General features: G+C 41.8%; 1 protein-coding gene across 6 annotated transcripts in view; it reads left to right on the top strand.

The window, feature by feature from the left end:
- Positions 1-20,825, top strand: part of SVIL (supervillin) — a 148,332-nt gene that overhangs the window by 52,584 nt on the left and 74,923 nt on the right. The window contains exon 1 of one of the 6 annotated variants that reach the window (XM_064444897.1): positions 19,768-19,843. The exons of the other annotated variants lie outside the window; for them this stretch is intronic. Coding sequence (XP_064300967.1) covers positions 19,783-19,843 — 61 coding nt within the window. The 5' untranslated portion in view covers positions 19,768-19,782. Of the gene's footprint in view, positions 1-19,767; positions 19,844-20,825 lie in introns of those variants that run through there. 6 annotated transcript variants of the gene reach the window in all.

Below are 20,825 nucleotides of genomic sequence, written 5' to 3' on the forward strand. Positions count from 1 at the left end.
AACAACTGCAAATCTCAAAACATGCTAAATAGGATTCTGAAGGTTTGGGAGGATTTAGAATATTGTTCCAACTTGTTTTGAAATTGAAATCTTTTTCTTAAGAAGCAACTCTTCAGCAGTCATAAATCTAATAGAGATGCTGTATGGCCATAAAAATGCAAAAAGTCTTAAACTTTTAAAATCTACTTTATCAGAAATAATGCTCCCAAGAGCTCTCACCAGGTGGGGGAGTGCAACAGGAAATCGCTAATGTCTAGTGAGACGTGCTGCAATTTTGAGAGAAGGAGAATCACTTATTAACCTCAGCTTTCAGCAGCCCTTGTCCTAGGGTGACTAAAGAGGCTTTTTGGGTGTAAAACACAAGCTGCCTTTTTGACAGAGGCCTTCGGCGTCCTGTGAGAAGAAAACATATTTATTACTTACCTAATCTTGCAGTTTGCATGATTAAGTAAGCATGAATTCTTCTACAGTTATTGCCCAGTCTTGAGTCCTTTTACTACAAAGGGACTCGTGCCACAGAAACTTTCCCCCACCCACCCCTTCCTGCTTTAAGCTTACCAAAGATGCTTTAACTGTGCAGACTCTCTCCATGGATCAGGCAGGAAAAATAAAAATATACATTTGCAAAATGTGTTTCATGATGGAAAACAAAGTTCAAGACTGTTCTGGATGAGAGCCTTTTGAATGTAATTTGCAGGCAGGCTAAGTTGATTTCATCGGTGCAGGAGACAGTAAGGCTACTTGCCACATAGGAAGAACTGAACAGATGCCAAACCTTCATCATAAGTCTGTCCTCTGGGAAGAAGAGCCTTGTTTGTTTGAAGTCCAGGCTTTTCCTCAGCAAAATAAGGTTTTTAGTAGGTATTTCCCCTTCTTTCTTCCGTAACTGCCTCATTGTTATGTTGCTATTGTACTTGGTTTTCTTGTCTGAATTGTTCAGACTTTCTAGATGGGGAATCTGCATTTTCATGCAGATGCAGACCAGGTCTGGTTCAAGAGATTCTTTGGGTACCCTCCCAAGGTGAGCAGGATCCACAAGCCTAAGGACCGATATAATCAAATCAATGATCCATCAAAGGATGGATGCAAATGGTTTCTGTCATTGCAGCCAAGTGTTTCTGTGAACACTGTGGTCTAGAAAGGTTGGAAGTGAGCGACTGGCTTGGTGGTGATGGTCCACCCGGCATCGGTGCTCGGCACCAGCAATGACGTGGACATTTTTTCCTCAGCTCAACAGCACTACGCCAATGTTCTAGGAGAGGCGTAGGGCATAATACAAGCTAAAGATTGTGCAGAATGTGAACTTCAATTTCTGGAGCAAAAGTTTCTACGGAAGGTGAAAGTACCTTTAAAGAGATACCTCCTCTTCTGTTTTGCTTTAATGCCTTTTTGTATGGTTCCTATATCTGACCTTGGCACTATCTGAGAGGAAGAAGATGGGGAAGAAAACCTGAATGCAACTTGATTAAGTCTTTTTTATTATTATTTTATTCCCAAAGAAAAACATTTCTGAAGATATGGTAACTTTCCCTAGCCGAGAGCATTTCTTGGTGTGAGGGAAAGCAGGGTGGACAAAGGAAATGCAAACAGATCCTGATGTTGCACCTGAGTTTAGGTAATAACTTAAAATTTCAGGGCTCTCCTCTTCTCACTTGGTCTCCTCTGTCACCAATGTTCCTGAGACTCCTGGGAGATAAGCTGGCTTCAAGTTTTAGTTCCATTTATTTTTGTCAAAGAGGGCTGGTCAGCGGCTGCATAAAAATAGTCTCTCCTCCCTGTCTGTGGGAAGAAGGGGGATGTGATCTCAAGGAGCCATCTTGCAGGTATTGCAGTGAACAGATGAGCACTAATGCCAGCGTGTGAGCTGCGTAATATTCCTGCATTTCGGTACATTGATGGTGCCCAATGTGAAGCTTTATGTCCAGTTATTTGTCAGCACCTCAGTTAGCTCCCTGTCCCCCTTTCATTCATAATCAGCGCTGCCAGTGCCTTTCTTGTGACTGTGCCCTCTTATCTGGAGCCGGTCCTTGCTCTCAAGAGCAAATACACCGCAATCCTGAAGATAGCACTGTGATACAGGCAGTAAGTGTCCTAAAGAGTATAGTTGTGTGAGCTTCAAGCTTTGCAAGATTTATATGGACCTCTGGTCTCTGCCTAAAAGCAAATACTAGAATTCCCCTCTTTCCTGTAATGATTAATAAGCAATTACAAAGGGTTTTTTTTGTTTGTTTGCTTTTTCAAACTGTAAACTCCACATTTGCTTTTTGTACAGGGACAGTTAGAGGAGCATATGCTGTATTGCTTGTGCAGAGCTGCCACTCATTTTGCCAAGTTGTTGTTAGTTTGCATGTGGCCGGGCAGCATTTATGAAAAAGCTCTGCCCTGCCTGCTCCTGCATTGTTTCCAAATAAAGGCATGCCTGAAAGGGGAGTTAAGCCTCCAACTGCCAGACCTCAAAAAAAAAAAAAGACCTTTTACCCGTGGTTTGAAAAGAGGTGATTTATCTGCAACAAACTGTTCCTTCCCCATCTCCCCTTTCCCTTTCTCAAAATAAGTGAAAAAGTTGCTTTTAAATTTAAGTCATGCAAACTGATTGTTTTACATTCATGCTCTGTAGTAGACAGTTTAGGAACCTAACCATCAGCCCTGGAGTCACCGCAAATTTATTAAAATGTCCAATCAATTTTTTTTGAACATTTAGAGCAGTTTAAGCAGAAAGTGCTCGTGTTCCTGGAAGATATTTAATAAGTGAGCCTTTCCTTGCATACAAACTCTCATTTACATGATGGGTGGAGAAGTTGAACGACTACCTTTATAATGCAAGGTAGTAGTTTGGGTGACTTTGTTTTTTATTATTTCTCAAGCCAGAAGTACTCTTTATTAGGGTTTAATACAAGTTTGGAGTGACATAATGGTGTTTTCCTGTGTATGATCTAAGGACATAGCTAACATGAGGTTGTTAGGAAGAGGTAATTTATTAGACCAGCTGGTATGGGGGGAAAAAATGAGACAAGCTCGCAGGCACACAAGCACTTCGTCAGGTCTGAAATAGAAGCAGCAGATTTCAAGGTTAAACAGAAGTTATGAAAAACTACTCAGTTTAATCAGACATGAATTGAACTGTCAAAGAGGAGCTTGCTGATATGATATTCCTTCAGTGGTGGGGGGAGGGTGAGAAGATAATTGTTTTACTGGAGAAAGAAATAAGGAGTTTACAGCCTGTTAAACAGGGGGAGGCTATAAAATCAGTACCTGATGAACTCATGGCTGTTCTCAGTATCTAGGGGAATCAGGAAATTTTAGTTCTTTGTCTTCTCTTTGGAAGGTTTATTTTTGTAGGTTTTTTCGAAAATCAAAACTGCAAGTTCAGTCATTTGTAGACAAAGAGTTGGGTTTATCTAAAGGAACTTTGAGGCAAATCAAGTTTTAAGCATTCTTTGTCAACTGGTTGCCAACCTCAGCTTACACTGCTAACTTAAGAAGTTACCTAGTAGTCAAGTCAGTTCATAGTGGTACAGTAATGGTGGAAAGAAAAACAAATTCTCTATTGTTTCGGTTCTTTTTAAGTGCAAAGTATTTACTTCCAAAATCAGATCAAATCTATTCTAACAAGAAGCCCTGAATGCTAGTGGGTGTTGTAATTTATTTCCCTCGAGCAGAAACCAAATTCAGATTTGAAATGTTAAAAAAACAATTCCAAGGCTTTGCAGAATGACAGATGCTTTACTTGTGCGGCCAACAGTTGGCAACATGCTGGTTTTAAGCTTTGAATAAGGAAGTTGTATCAATGTGGTTTCAATACGTGTCTGATGATGTTCTGTCAATGTATATTGGACTGTACACTGGAGAGCAGAGGAAAACTATTTGGTGCTCATTTTTTGAAGTTTTTCACTATTTTTCTGTAGTGCTGTATCCTAAAGTGATTAATATTATAGTTAAAGCAATGTCAGATTAAACATGTTAAAGTAGAAGTTGTTATTTTCTAACTTGCTTGTCTGAACTCTTAGTTCTTTTTAATGGGCCCTCTAAGTTAACCTCTGTATATATTAACAGTTGCTTTTAAAGTTATGATATCTGTCTTCATCATGCAATACTAACTTTCAGTATCATTTATAATGCTCGAAACGATTGATGCTGTTTGACTGTTGTCAGGAGTCCCAGGAACCAGCCTGTTCTTTTTTCTGAGTCCCACTGCTGCATGTTAAGAGGGCAGAGCTGTTTACTCAGCTGTGCCCTGTTAGTACCACAGGGGCTGGATGGGTAACCCTTGCATTTAACCCAAGCTCTGGGTAGGTGGAGGAGGTCAGAAAAGCGTAATCTAATTTAGATAAATTACTTGCCAGGAAAGGGGCGTAGCTGTGCTAGTATTTGTCTTTCTCTGCTGGAAGACAGCTTCTTCCAACCTGCTGAACCAACAATTTGAAAAAAGTTGTCATGTATTGGGAGCAGTTTAACGGCAATTAGGATATATTGAGGGAGAGCCTGCAGCATTTTCTATGATCCTTTATGTTGTAGGGTATAGCATATCTGTGTCTTAGCGTCCTTGAAGGCAATTTTTTTGTGGTTTGCTTTCAAATTTTTCAATAAATTATCTGTAATTAGTTGTGAATGCCCTCTACCACTACCACTTTAGCAGTAGTACCACTGCTTTAGTGACCTGTCTTAGGTTTTCAGGAAATGTCCTGAGACCCATAAGCTGGACACCAAGTCACCCTAAGACTGATCTTGAGGCATTAGATGGCTTGAGTATGGCCTCTGTGTGGCAAGTTCACAGGGAAGCTAATATTAGAAGCTAAAACTAATATAATGTTTTAATGCTTGACCAAAAAGGAGTAGCAGCACTAGGTATTCAAATAATTTTTGACATGGAACAAGTTACAGGAAAAACTAATCTAACTGGAGCTTAATGGAGTGTGGTGGCTCAGTTCAAACAGATACGGGCTTTGTATATTGGCTAAGGGTTGTATAAGTAGCTTTTATTTATGGCAGAGGTAGCAAGCGTGCTCTATAAAGTTGGAATAAGAGTATTTACAAGGCTCTATCCTGATGCCTTAATACCTCCAGTGCTTGGAAAAAGCAATAAACTGGCATAACACTTGATGGGATTAAAAATGGGGAGGGGAAGAAAAGGTATTTGTAGCAATTCCAGTAGATGGAGGATGGAGATGGCTATATCTATATATTATTCTGACATAATGGGACCCTAAATCTGTTCTGAGTTCCTCTTACCATCTTATTTTCCAAACCCTGTCTCTTACTAAGGGTACCTGAAAGGAAGTCAAAGCCCTGCTGCAGTCCCTAAACTTGAAAACTGAAGTATCCTGTATGAAGCCCACACTTGTTTATTTTCTTTACAATCTAAGATGTTAAGGGGGGGAAAAAAGTCTATGAACAGGAGCAGTTGAGCCTTTAGATAAGGAAATAGAAAGAAAACGGTTGTGGCTTTTATTTGGGGGGTGGGGGGATAAATTTATTACAGTATTTAACGATTTATGTTACTGGATGTTCCTGTTAAGGTATTTGTCACAAAGGAATGAATGTGGAAGGCCCTCTGTGGCATGCTTCATCCATTAGAAAACAAGCACCACAACTAACAGTTTATCACTAACACAGAGAAACAACTGCTTGACTTTTTACGTAAAACAAGGCAGTGGTCAACACTAGCATAGGTTTCTGACATTCCTGGTGCTGATTCACCTGTTGTATCCTTAGTCTCCTCCTTTCTCTTCACTGCCTTTTGATGTTTGAAAGTCATTTTTCAAGGTTACTTACCAAACTGCTTGCCTTCTACTTTTCTTTGCTTCCCAATTAAGGGACAAAAAGATAGGAGAGGTGAATAGACTTTCAATCAAGAGTTGCATGTTTATTCTAACAGAAATTTTTCTTGTAGTCAATAGGTGAAAAAAATCTTAAAAAAAACCCCAGCCAACCACACTTTATTCCTGTGAATGCTCTGTAAAATACAGTTTCTATGCAGATGGTTTTTACACACCCTCAGACCCTTGAAATATCAGAAACTGGATGCTCTCACACTGTTCCTCTTAATGACTTGCAAGAAATAAAGATAATTCTTGGCAAATAAAAAGCTCCCAAAAAAGCAACTAGTTGAGAACTTACATATGCTAAACTGCTTGATAGAATACTCTCTCACACACACATGCCCTTGGGGGAAGAAAGTGAGAATTTGACTATAAAAATGAAATTATGCTTTCCAAGTGAAATCCCTATATAGTGTCCTCTGTAGGAACAAGCCGCTAGTTTTGTTCAGCCTTCATTAAATAGCATGCTGGTGCTCTGGATCTCCTTGGATAGGATTTTGTTATTTTACTGCATATTGTGAGCTAATGCAACTCCTGGACTTACTCCAGTCTGTGCTGTCTTGACATCTAGACTTTGGGTATAAGCTGCTGATTATGGTTTTAAACTTCCCAGGAAACAAAAATAAAGAGCTGAATAAAATGCTGCAGCTTTTCACAGTGATCTCATGCATGGCCACATGCTGTCAGGATGTTTAAGTTTCTTGTACTGTGTTTTAATGCAGGCATACTTTCCATGGGAGTTTTAAATACTGCTGTAGTTTGACTTAAAGCCATTGGCAGTCAATGCACTTACAAGATAGTCTAAATGTCTTGAATTGTTGGCTTGACTGAGCTTTTATCTGTTTACATGAATGTTTAAGAACTTGATTTGTTTTCTTTTTTTAAGACAGCAAGGTATGTGTGTGCTGAAGCGCAACACAAATGGTTAAATAATTTATTTAGAGAAGCTGCTGGATTACCTAGCTCTTCACTGTTTTGTTTTACTCAGTTTTTCCATTAACACTTACAAAAATCAGGCCATCTATAGAAAGGCAGCGAGGAAAACAAGCATCTTGCTTGGACTTTAAAATTCTTTGTGTGGAGTGTTGATATAGAACTTAATAGATGTGCAGGTAGTGCTGGTGTGCCGAAATAAAGTTCCCAAATGGCTCCCGGAGGCTCCCTGCTGTAGGAAGGACTATTTTCATGCCATAAGAATACCTTCCTGCAGACTCTGTGAGCAGGGCACTGTTCTGGCAACAAACTAGGTACACTGCAGTGAATTTCTTGTCTACCTCTCCCATGCCTGCTCTCTTAAGGTGCTGAAGCACATGCACAGCTGCCATTTATTGCTTGGTTCATGAACTGTGGGTTCAGCCTTAGCTGTGGCTGTGAGGCCTCTGAGGATCACACAGAATCACAGGTTGCAAGGGACCTCAGGGATCACCTAGTCCAACCTTTCTAGGAAGAGCGCAGTCTAGACAAGATGGCCCAGCACCCTGTCCAGACGACTCTTGAAGGTGTCTAATGTGGCCAAGTCAACCACTTCCCTGGGGAGATTATTCCAATGGTTGACTGTCCTCACTGTGAAAAATTTTCCTCTTGTGTCCAATCGGAATCTCCCCAAGAGCAACTTGTGTCCATTCCCCCTCATCCTCTCCATGTGACTCCATGTAAAAAGGGAGTCTCCATCTTCTTTGTAACTACCCCTTAAGTACTGATACATGGTGATGAGATCCCCTCTGAGCCTCCTTTTCTCAAGGCTGAACAAACCCAGCTGTCCCAGCCTATCCTCTTATGGCAGGCTTCCCAGTCCATTGATCATCTTGGTGGCCCTTCTCTGGACCCCTTCCAGCCTGTCCACATACTTTTTGTATAGAGGGGACCAGAACTGTACACAGTACTCCAAGTGTGGCCTGACAAGCGCTGAGTAGAGTGAGATGATGACTTCTTTATCTCTGCTGGTGATGCCCTTTTTGATTCAACCCAGCGTCCTGTTGGCCTTCTTGGCTACAGCAGCACACTGTTAGCTCATGTTGAGCTTTCTGTCCACCAGGATGATGGGGTATTTTAACAATGAAGCTTCTAAGGGTGCATGTGCCCCAAAATTCCCTGAGGCTTGCAACGTCTCATTGCTTCTGAGAGCTGCAAGGTCCTTGATTTGGAGAGGATGCAGTGTGAAGAGAAGTCTTGCCACAGAACTTGCCCTATTTCCCTGCTGGGTTTTGCACCCCCTCCTGAGCTCTGTCTTCCTGCAGCAGCTGAACCTGTTGCTGTCTCCTCTGAGCTAGCTGAACATTTAGCTCAGCACTATGCTGTAGTCACATGTGACAGGCCTGAGTGACTGAGGATTTTGTAGCATCACCTGGTACAAGCCTGTGTCCCACTGTGTCCTGCTGGCTAAGATGCATTGTACTGTGCATGTCTGTGATATTGATGATAATGCACTATTCCTCTGCAGTGGTTTTGCTTCGCTCTTAGAAATACTACTGTAGGTATATTTTCAAAACCTGGGTTCTAAGGGCTGCCTTGCAAGGACCTAGTTCAGCACCTTTTCTGTAACTGTTTCTTAGTGTATTACTGTAATTACCAATAATGACCAAGGCATCTAGGGAGTCATTCATTCTTTCCAACTCTAATTTGTTGAAGCTGCCTCTCTTTTCTCTCTTCTAAGGGATGTCTTGTTTTTCCCACTACACATGCTTAGTGCCTCTCTTCAAACAGCACAGCATTCCTTTGATGCTATCCATGGGACAAACAAGTTGACTGATGAAGGGAATTTACCTGCAAAAGAAAAGTGTCCAAGACTATCAGCATGCTTTCACTATCACTCTCCTGTTGTTGGCCTGCTCCTGTAGCATGCTGCTGAAGTTGAGCTTTGTGTGCTCCAGATTGGTTCAGCTCTCACGAATGCACATCCTTAGTTTCTCATGTGCAGATCTCTCCTAGTAAAGGGGAGAGTATCTAGTCTGCTGGATTGGACAGCCCTTTATCAAAACCTCCTGGAGAAAGAAAACAAAACCCTGCTCATGTAGGTGGCCTGGTTTGGGAAGGGGGTGAGTGGAGTGGGTAGAGAGCCACTGGGGGTGACTGGCTCTCTAGTCAGAGAGTGTGCTGGAGAAGAGCCAGGGAGAAGTGGAAGTAGGTTTGGAAACACTGAAGAAAAGTGCGGTGGGATTACCCATAGGATGGTGTATGGGAGGAAGGTGGAGGAATGCAGAAGGCAGCAGAAATAAAATCTCTTAGAAGAGAGGGACTGGCAAGGGTGAGAGCTAGGAAACTAAAAGGAGTAGAGCTGGGAATGGCAGTTCTAGTCTCAGGAAGATGTATGAGCCTTGGGAGCTCAGCTGTACTTGCCCCCCCATGTGGCAGTGAAAGCTGTGGTGTGGCAGAGCGTTCCTTCACAGCCATCACATAGGCATCAAGGTTGCACCAGCCTTGGGGGATGTCCTCTGTACATTCCCGAGGTGGCTCAGAGAGGCTGGACTGTAACAAACCTCTTGGGTCCCCAAGCAACTGCCCTTGTTCTTTCATTTGTAGGCTGTTTTCTCTGCTCACTACACTTCATTTGAACAAAGTCACAATGTTTTGCTTTTGGGCTTGGACTGACCATCTGTACACCAGGGGAAGAACACCTCCCCATTACCTCACTGAAACCCCATCTGTCTTCCCAGTGAGCGTGTGCCTGCAGCACATAATTGTTGATTATGTGGTAGATGTGTTTCCTCTCGTGTGACCAAGGGCTGGGGTGGCAGTTGACTCTTTTAAGGTCACTGGAGGAAGTGGCCTGTTGGGGGAGCGTGTGTGGAAAAAATTCTTCAACCTTGATTTGAAGTAGAGGTCTTATGTGAGCCATTACTTCTTTCAGCATCATCTTGGAGATGCATAGATTTTGCTGAAATTACTTTTCTACCCTATTCTTGAAGAATTCAGTAAGAACTTTACTCTCGAGCTCTGCATTAGTTAGGTATAACTCAGTAAGATAACTGTGCTTTGTCCTGAGCAACAAAAAAGCCATGCTTCTTCATGAGGGTGACTTCTCTACCACTTGGGTGTCCTTTTGCATTTAAGATACTCAGAAGACAGATGATAGAAAAAAAGTTAATTCTTTTTTTTTTTCATTTTTTTCTCCACCTTTAGCACAGTGGAGGAGATACTGCTATATTTCTAAACTGTCCCAAAAATTCTTTCCTGAAGCCTGTCTTTTGGGATTCTTAATATCTATGAGCAAAGATGGAAAATGGGAGGCTAGAATGGAGACAAGTCAGCTGTTACTTTACACCCCCCCCCCCCCCCCCCCCCATTTAAAATGAAAACTGCCAAAGCATAAAAGCATTTGAAAGCATTTGCAAGCATGCAGTTACACAAATGGTCCCGAGTTACCTTGTGTCACATAAGCAGTCACCTGTGAGGGTGTCACAGTGATTTTTCTGTATATGCCTGAGTTTGAGAGTCTCCTTTTTAACCAACAGGAGAGAAAGTGTTTCCCCTGCTAGTTGGAGTTTGTCAGTGTGTGTTCTGGGAGACTAGAGAAGAATGGGACAACCCATTTCCTCTAGCAAGTAGTGCAAGCCCGGTACGTTTTCTCTTGTCCCAGCCTGGATGTCTCTGAAGTGTGATTGACTTCCATCGGTCAGGCTATCCTGACTTCTTCCTAAAACTCAGTTAACAGATCTAATACACATGCACCAGTCTGTCTTACTCCTAGTGTGTTTGTTTCCTACAGCATTCATTATTGATATTAGCATACTGGGCTGCTGATCTAAGCAAATTGGACACACAATGAGTTAGCTTATTTTAGGACTACTTATGCGTAATCGTGTCTGGCCTTTTTTTGCATGTGTCTGCCCCATTTCTTTGTATTAGTGAAGCATGTATTGGGTGAGAACAGACTTTTAGCAGAAAATCAGCAGTTCTGAGTGAAGATCTGTGTGTGCATCTGCGCACAGCTTCAGCCCAAAATGATAACAGCTAAGCTTACAAACTGTCAGTATGATTCCCAGCTGCATTTTTTAATATACACTATTTAAAGAGTGAGTTGGCCATATATGCTATTGCTTTTAATTATAATAGCGTAAACGCCGGGTGCATTGCAGGAACAGGATGTAACTGTGGCAGTTTGGTTTCTTTCAGAGGGGTGATAATCATGGTTTAGTTTTATTCCCTGCATGTTAAGAGATTTTTCTAGCTGCGAGAACCATTTGGTAAATGTGTCATTAAATCTGGTAGCACTTGGTAGGTATTTAAGCCTTACAGGGTGGTGTCATTTTTCTAGTACTAAGGAGCTGTGATGTGGCATTTACAAAATGCAAAACCTAAAAGCTTTCAGGGCGATGGCCAGGATCCTCTGTTTGTTTTCCAGTGCCCTCCCGTAGACCTGTGCTCTCTGTGCCCATCCCTGCTGACTGGGGACAGTCCCTGCCAGCCCTCTGGCAGTGCGCTTGCTGGGGATGCTTCATTCAAGGCAGCAAAGTGCTTAGAAGATTGGTTGCCTGCCGATTTTAGAAATACCAAGGTACAAATAACATCTAAACTGTCCTGCTTTTTTTACTGTCCAGTGCCAGACATGGGGGGATGAAGGACAGAAACGCACTGTCTGTACTGACCTGTAGGGAAAAAGCCACTCTGAACGGCCCCTTGGAGGGGGCTCACAGCAGTGCTGCGGGAGAAGGTGACCCGTGCTGCTCTCCTGTCTGCTGGCACTAACCACAGACCGGTCTCGTGGCTTTCCTTGTAGATTCTGCGCTGGGAATGAGGATAGGATGGTGTCCAAATCTAGCATCTTGAAATTACCTTGTGGGAGGTATAGAGGAAAAACTAGTCTGCCCAAGAGGCAGTGAGCAGCAGAAGCAAGTTTTTTTTTGCCAGATAGCTATTTTGGGGAGAGGAAATCATTACTTTTGAAGCCATCTGTCTGAATTGCAGTGAGTCTCACCATAACTGATCAAGAGTGTTCAATAATTAAATAGTAGTGTTCAAAAGAGTATCTGTACCTTGCTTTCATCTATTTTACTTGATTCTGGTGTTTGACAAGTACCTGTCTGCTGTCTTGGAGCTGTGAAGGTGGCTGTTAATACCTGTGCTGCTGGCCTACTTTAAAGCAATCAATGTAGTGAGAAACCAGATTATTTTTCAGTCTAGTGGTCCTAAAACGTGCGGTGTTGAAAACTGTACCTGAACTTGCTGCAGTTTCATGCTGCCTGTGGTAAAACTGAAGTATGTCTCCCTTGGCTGTGAGCTGTTGGCTGAGCTTAACCCTCTCACGTAGGAGCAGTGAGAGCTCCTGACCAGTGCTGATCTGCCGAGATTCCCATGGCCCTGCAAGTGCAGGGATGGCAGATTGGCGGCATGGCTGTTGAGGAGGGCTGGCCGAGCCCCCTCCACCTGCCAAAAGGGTAGGTAGGCTCCAGCCGCTGCTGCACTGCTGGCTTGCAAGGTAAACACTGGATGACCTATAAGCCAGCCAGTCAACTCACATGTGGCCTTATTAGGCAAGCTGTGGCAGCAGTGTCTGGGGACAGAACATGCTGGATGGTGGCGGAGAGTGCACAGCCCAGAACGGATCCAGCCCAGACCCCAGGAGATGCGACCCAGTACTGCGGAGCTGACAGCGTGCTGCCATGGAGCTGCTGCTTGGCAAATATCAAGAATTATGCTAGAGATGGCTTTAAAAAAATAAAATCATTTTGTGTAAGTGTTAACTGTAGTTCTCTTTCCTGACATATTTTTCATGTGCCTGGTTATAACCTGAGGGCCCCAGTTCATGCTGTCATTTCATATACTGGAACTCTTTGTGGTGGCCTTTGCTAAGAAGTGTGTTTTTCATTCCTTGTGCTGCCTGCTTTCAGAGACACACCTGAACTAAGAGGAGTGAATTTTTTTTTCAATGACTTCAGGACATGTTTTTTTTCTCTTCATGTACAGTTTTATGCTCTCTAGTGGAAGATGGTTTGTTACTTGATAAAGCAATGATCCTGCTCCCAGGAGAAGGGGAACGTTGGCACATGCTGCCTGTGTGCAGACCAGGACTCAACTAGGTTGCTTCATACCCACCTCATAAAAATTGACTTTCACATGGAAGAAGGCTTTAAAAAAAAGGCCTCTCTGTTTTCCCTTTAGTAAAATACCCATTGATTTAGCCAAGTAGACTACAGTCAGGTCCTGCGCAAGCTTTCCTGGGCAGCTCTGGAAAAGCTCTTCAGATGTGACTTCTGATTAACTCGCTATTAGTGATTGGTACCCTTCTGAGCACTGGGCATGTTCGTGAGTTTTGTAGAGGCCTTGGGAGTATGTGAGGGCAATAAAGAGAAAAGACCATGGCTGCTATGAATTTAAACCAGCCTTCTAGAGAACAGACTCCAGAACTGCAGCATCACTGTGCTAAACAGATTTTCTTTCCTCGTGAATTTTTGCTTAGCCACGCTGGATGCAAATTAAGCCTGGTACACATGCTTTTTCATAGTGACATTATTTTCAGCGACAGTACTCGTAGTTGAGCTGTGCTACCCTGAATAAAGCACATGCTTTTTCTTTATTTCTGTTACTAAATATTTAGTTTTCTGCAAAAGCATTGCAACATGCTATAAACAGAATGGGAGCTGGGGTCATGGGTTTGTTGTCTGCAAGGTTGCTGTCTGCCTGAAGCTTGAAAATGACAGTTATATTTCAAGGTAAGTATGCAGGGATATGATGTGGCCTGCAAAGTGTCACATCACAGTGGTAAACAAAATTGGTGTTTTCCTTAGATGACTATCGTGAAGAGCCAAACAGTTGTCTTGTAAATTCTTCCTTGTGGAATGTGTGCCTTTTTCTGCTCCCTTATTGGGCTTTATATACACATGCAGAGCTAACAGTGCAGGGGTGTTCCAGAGCAGCCAGGAGAAAACTTAGTAGTGTGGCTGTGCTTTTTGTGTCACTTAACTGCATGAGGCCATTTGCCATTCCAGGCAAGGAGACAACCTTGTGCTGGTTGTATTGCACTCTGGTGGAAAGTTTTCTGGAGACTGAAGGGACTAGAAGTGTCAGAAGAAGGGGAAATCTGTCCTGGAAACCCTGGCCACTTGTTTGGAGGACAAGAGTTTTCTAGACAGTCTTTCCCAATAGCAGTTTAAGCCTTCAATTGTTGGAGCAGCAAAGCTCTCATTCACTGCAGTAGTAGAGCAGTTTTTGCTTGTGTCTTGGCTTCAGCGTAGGATGTCGACAGAGCCGTGGCGAACCCTGTGCATTCAGAGTCTCAACTGCAGCTGCTTTACAGTGAGCCATAGTGTGAAATGCTCTCAGACACTGTTTTGCTAGGTAAAAACCCATGTCTCCTCAAAGTCCTAGGGCTGTTTAATCATTTAAATTGTATGCACTGCTAGGACAGGAGTTCCTGCCTTATCCCCTGTTTCCATCCATTTGCTCAGTCCATGCCTAACCCTGGCCCTGTGCATGTCTGACATCTTCTGTTACTGTTTTGGGCCCACAGACAAACAGGTCTGAGTCAATTTAGATAATGTGCCTCACTGGTATATCTGATTACCACATGTGAGAGGGGATCCATGGCCTTTGAACTTCTTTAAGGACCTAGTCTAGACTTATCCTACTCCTAAAGAGGAAAATGAAGATCCTTAATTATGCTACAGTCTTGCCATACGGTTTTGTGAACAGTGACACAAGATGTAGGAATGTCAGGGGACATTACCTTCATGTTCCTTATTCTGAAAATGTGTTGCAAGATCAAAAGGTACCAAAATCTCCTTTTTAGGGCATTTTTGAGTGCTAAAATTAATTACTTGAGTGAGATTTCTTCAAATCTGAAATAATAATTCAGACTGAAAGGTTTTTTTAGAGTATGCATGGAAAAATACCTGTTGTTCTCCCTTTTCCTAGAGCACTGTAAATAGTCAGTACAAAATGACCATCCATATTCTTTTAACACATCTGTCATCTTGTCCTAAAAAATTTAGTCCCCTTCATGACACTTACTGATCAGCTTTTTTCATCTCTTTGCACATGACCTGTTTTAAAGTATACCACATAGGTGACACAGCGCTGAAGTTTATCTGAAGACTTGTCCAAAACATAACAACTAGCCAAAAAGCAGAAACCTTCTTGCTAGGATCATTATTCAAAAACTGTTGCACAGTAGAATTGGGGGGTGGGGGAGGCAAAGTGAAAAGGATTAAACTCACTTCCCACTGGAGGGATAATACCATGTCAGGAAACTTTATTCTAGTTTAAAAGTCTGTACAAATGGCCTCCATTTATGAAATGGCAATATCCCTTCCCCATGTACTTGGGGTTTGGATGGAGAAAAGAAAACTGACTGGCATTGCCAACCCAGAATACATGCTGTGTTTGCAAGTTAGGGTGCTTGAACGTGACTTGAGACAATAACTTTCTATTAAGTGATTATGCTACTGAAGTAATCTTTGACCTGTCCTTTAGCTATGGGCTAGATTTTTTCTTTAACACCTTGGCAGAAATTGCTGGACAGTGGGAGGAAGGCAAAATCAGAAGAAGGAGGCTTTTCTAGTGCCTTGCCACTAACCTTTGGAAACACATGTCTACATGGCAAAAACTTTGCAGGGTGGCTTTGGGTGGGCAAGTAGTCTGGATCCTGGGAGAGCAGGTGGAGTGATGAAGAGAGTGGTCTGGCTCTTCTGACCTTCATTTCTGTGATCACCTGCAGCATCTAAGATTTTGGCACAGCTCACTTTGACTTGCTGTTCCAAGGGTGCTCTCATTGTCCAGAAGATCAGCAGTGGAATAAAATTCATGAGGTCCTTTAGACCTCTACCCATGAAGTGTGGATTAAAATATGATTTCATAATTTTATTTATACAGATGATCTCAGTTTTATGTGCTGGTCAGACTCCTGTTTACCTAAATAGTGCATTTGCTGAAAGTTTCTTAGTTTCTTTGCAGTCATTATGGGCTTTCTTTCCTCTGTATTCTTGATTTCTTCTTTTCTTGATTTCTTCTTTTTTTTTTCTTAATTCTATGCTTTCTTCCAACAGCTGTCATGGGCTTCTTTGATTTTTGTTTTGATGGTAACTGCAAGTCACAACAAAGTATTTAGTTCTCCTTATCACAGAAGAACATTTCTAAATATAAATCATAAGTATCAAAATTCAGAAAGAAAAAAAACTTGATTTTGGTGGGATTCATAATTCTTTGTTGCTTTGGGGTTGGCAGCTCTGTAAGTTGGGAACAGTTTTGCAAGTGGTTTAAACTCTAGCTTTGATTACTGTGATTAGTTTTGCCAGACAAAAGGAAGATATTTTCCTTCTCTTACTGTGGGAAGCTTCAAAATAACATTTAGCTGCCAGCTGGTCTTTCATGAGCAGTCTCAGATTTGAAATATATGCATCCTTCACCTCTACCTCTTTGCCCAGATGACTGCAAAACGTAACTTCCAGCTGGGCTGCCCCCTTTTCTAACAGCTGAACCGTTGTTCTTTCTTTGTTTGCTTATGTTGGAGGCTGCTAATGTTCAAGAATTAATGATGGCAAAGGAGGATAAGAAAGTTACTACCGATTTGTAACACAGCCTTGATAATATAGTTTGGCTGAGTACACTACTAGGTCCTGGAGACTGGATCTCTTTGAAGGACAAAATACTCTTCCTCCTTCCCTCATCAAGTATTTGGACATGGATGTCTCTTCTTCTGGGAGAGACTTGCTCTTAAACCTACTGTTTCCAAACAAGCAGCAAAAAGCTAAATCTAAGAGTTCTTTTCTTTATACAATTGCTTGACCCTGCTGATTTACTGTTATTACCAAGATGTCTTCTCCACTGCCAAAGCTAATTAAGGGACACCACAGAGACCTGTCTTGCAATAGGTGATCCCTTTTTTGATGGTAAGGAGGGGGGGAAGTTGTCAGTTACCTAAAGTTATATCTTCCCAATGATCTGTGTGAAGTGCATAGCATTGGTGTAATATCCTAAGACTCCAGCATCTCTTGGCACTAAGAGTTTTAATATTGGCAGCGGCGTTGACACATAGCCCTTGTCTTGAAGTGAAGCTGAACAAACTGGGTTCACAGATTCTGCATAGTAGTTTTACTCTTAACAGCTGTGACATTAATGTGAATTCATAGATACCATGCACAGAGCAATGACGGGTGATCACCACCTAACCTAACACGAAGACAGTTTGAAGCCAAACTCTAGACTATGGGCGGTTTGGGTTTTTTTTTTGTGAAGACCTTGATACAGATGTTCCTTTTATTGGATATTTTACTTTCCTCTATAGTAATGCTCTTTGGTCCCATGAGAAGGCCCTTGTATTTTTGACCTGCCAGCTGTAAATAGTAGTGAAAGGACTCCTACTTGCACCAAAGCCTATCACAAGTATTCCTTCCCAGGTGGTAGCCAGAGGTGTTGGAGAAACTGGCTTCTTACTGTGTTCTGTGAGTAGAATTTGAACAACACAAGCAAGAACCCGTTTAAAACACACGTTTTGTGTTTGGCGCTCTAGAATTTTTCTGCAGCTCTCTGTGCTTTACCTTCTGCACCTTGTTCACCAGGAGGATGCTGAGGACAAAATGTTGGAGATGATGTACAGCAGGGGAATGTGGGAGGCTGTCCTCTCCCTCCACAAACACACCTCTTCTTCTCTGTCATACAGGACCTCACCAGACACAGGGCTGACAATCGAGCGGAGCTCACCTGCTTTGTTAGCGAGAAGGGTTGATCCCTTTCCTGATCATAAAATCCTGTGACTTTTCCTTTGTCCTGGTGCCTCCTGAAAAGCCTACCCAGCAAAAATAAAAGGGAATGTTTACTACCAGTTCAGTGCTCTGACTGGGTCACTAGGGGAGCAGGATCTAGCAGAGGTCATGCAGAGAGAAACAGGTAGGACTGTCTTTTTTGGCAGCTGTGAGCTATTGCATCAGCTCAACTGTCAAGTCTAACTTCTCCTTCAACCTTGCTAAAGGCTGCAGCTACAAGATCTATCAAATGAGCGTTATTTATCTGCACTTTATGAGAAACAGTTCCCTTGTTGTGTACCAGATGAGTTACAGGTGCTTAAAAATGCTCCACATAATAATACATCTATTCACAAGATCATGTAAGCGGTCTTCGCACAAGCAGGGTTGGAAAGAAAGGACCTTTTCAGAACTGGATGTCTCTTATTGATATACCCACACAGATACTGGTCTAGAATGACCCCATTAGCTGTTACCAGCAGCTTCTTTCTTACTTCCACACTGTCTCAGTTTTGTGTTTTAAGCACACCTGCACTTACGTCTAGGCCATAAAGTGAATTTTCATGTTAATGGCAAGTTTGGACCAGTGTCGAGATATTCTATTTTTTGTTACTGCTTTTGTATTTAATAGGCTCGAGTACACGTAGGCCTTCACAGCTGGTCAAGAGAGCACACTAGTGTTTGGTTTGTGTTCTATGGGTAGTGTTGAAAAGTGGTTAGAATTAAACACGAGAGCCAGTAAGGTTACAGGCAAAGAAAAAAATCTGGTAGGTACCATCAGATATTTCTGAACAAAGGGTATTACTTGGTGAGTCAGAGGCTTCAATGCCATGTTCCATGTGTTGGGTGACCGTTGTTCCAGGGTGCTCTGTACTGTTGAAAGATCAGCTAATAAAAGGTGCTTTGGTTAAGGTGACCCCAACATTATTAAAAATAAATAAATGAATACAAATAGCAGGTGAGTTAGACAAGATGGAGCACATATTCTTCTGTACATTGCAAGAACTTGCTAGCATGAAAAGCAGTGTTTTGATGACCTAGACAGGCTAAATACAACTTCATGGTGCGCCAACTGAAATTAATGTTTCTTTGATCAATTATATTTTTCACTTGTGGTTAAGCAGTCCCTTTCACAGCATCATTGCTGATATTTTGCCTATGCATAGATCCTAGCATGGATCAGGGTCCTGTTGCACCAGGTATGATAAAAACAGGTAAGAAAAGTCAAGAACTTCAGTCTTGTGTTTCTAGGGTACCTTTTCATGGTCCTGACAACCCCAGTCTTGTGGGAGTTTTATACTGATACTAGTTGAAACCTTTTTGAAGGGAAGAAGTCTGTTGGAGGGAAGCTGGTGGGCAGTTTACTGCTTTTGGTTAGATAGGGTTAAGTGCATGGACCTGTTTCAGTCACGTATTTAATGCTTTCTGTGTGTGTGTGAGTGAGATGATCAGGTAGTTCAGTATGGAAGACTGAGCCAGGGTTATTGCACCATTTTGAACAAATGCTTCCAGACTTTCAAAATGAACTATAAAGGGTTCCGACTCTTCAGTCCAAAAATCCATCAAGTCTGTTTAATAAAAGAATATGGTAGCTAGACAGTACTTTTGAGCAATTTTACACCTTCTGTCTCAAATTAAAATATTTGGAGCTGTGGTGGCTGTTCTTAAATCCCCACCCCCACCAGTAATTTTGCTCATATGTTATCCATAAATCTTGTCTGTTTTAAACATTCCAACTAATAGTTAGGCAAAACATTTAGCATAATGATATGATTAACAGAGTCCATTTTTTTGGCAACCCAGACGCTGTTTTTCTTAAGCAAGCATTGCAGCTCATCCTGATTAAAGATAGGAAGGAATTATTCCTCTTCTTGGAGGTTTCTCTTTCCTTTTTTTCTTTTTTTTTTTTTATATTCCCCCCCCCCCCCCCCCCCCCCCATATGAGGATTTAGGCATTCTGCATGAATTTTGCAGGAATATAATGTGTGATTTGGCTGGATCTTTGAAGTGGTAATATTATAAATCTCCCAATCACCATTGCCCATTCTGTTTTAGCATTCATGTGCCTAATTTCTGTTTGTAATCTGATTACTGGCTTGAGCTGCTCCAGCTTGCAGCCTATTGCTATGCATTTACTGTACTCCCTGGGACGCGATAGCCTGACAGCTCCAGTCCTGTGCTATGAAAAATCTTTACACGATACTGCTAAGACAGGCCTAGGGCTGTGGCTGGTTGAGAATTAGCTGCTATTGTAGTTTCTCTTTGCCGAATCCTTTGTTTGTGCAACCATGTTCAGAAATCCTTGGATCTCCAGCTATTTGGGAAATGTTAAATACTCTGAGGAGCAAGGTAAGAGTTGCAAGTAGGTACGAGAAAATGCAGTTCATTTGTGTGTGTTTAATGTCTCTAATATGTATGTATGCATGCATGTGTAAACATTGTTTGACTGGATCTTCTGCAGCTACATTAGCTACTTTAGCAATCAGTATGCAGTTAGTCACCTAGGCTATTTCATTATTTCCTAAAGGACACTTTTGCAAGATCCGATTAGATGGATCTTTTAATTAGCTTAGCTTGCCACTGACTTAGGGCCTTTAAATATACTAAGTAATACTGGAAGGTTGCAGCTACTTTTTTTTTTTTAAGTCAGCATTTTTAATTTCCTTCATATTAAACTATGGATAGTGGTTTTATGGGGTAGTTTGTACCTAAGAGGGAGGGGGACTAGACTGACGAAATGGTTACACAGAAGGAAAATCTTTGCAACAGTATTTTGTTCCTTCTTTCACTGAAGAATTCTAAACATGCTCATAACTACATTAAAACAATTTTAATATTTGTATTTAAAATTAAGAATATATTTACTGAAGTGTAAATCGAACTTGTTCACAAGTGTATCAGGTACTGTGAGGGTGGGGTTTTTTTCCTTTAAATTAACCATTGAATTAAGACTGTTAAACTGATGTTTCTCTTGTGAGCATATTCATTTTCTTTTGAAGCAGAGTTGTTTTACTTTTTCTCCTGTGTTTGTATTTAATTTTAAGGCTTCCATATTGTAGTAAGTAAGTTTTATTGGACTTTAACCCTCCCACATGGGGTTTAATTTGAACAGGAGGAAATACATAAAATATCAAAACTGTGTAACAGAATATAATTATCTGGTTGGGTTTTCTGGGGGTGGGGGGGAGAGAGGAGCTCGCCCCTGTGAAATACAGTAAAGTTCTAAGATGCTTTTGAGGCATTATAGATGTGGTATGTATGAATGTTACTGAATGCATTTTAATGGATAGCAAGAATCAGACCAGCTTGTGTGCCCCCTCTTAGCAGCCCT

This window comes from Phalacrocorax carbo, chromosome 2, assembly GCF_963921805.1.
Source record: "Phalacrocorax carbo chromosome 2, bPhaCar2.1, whole genome shotgun sequence".
Lineage (NCBI taxonomy): Eukaryota > Metazoa > Chordata > Aves > Suliformes > Phalacrocoracidae > Phalacrocorax > Phalacrocorax carbo.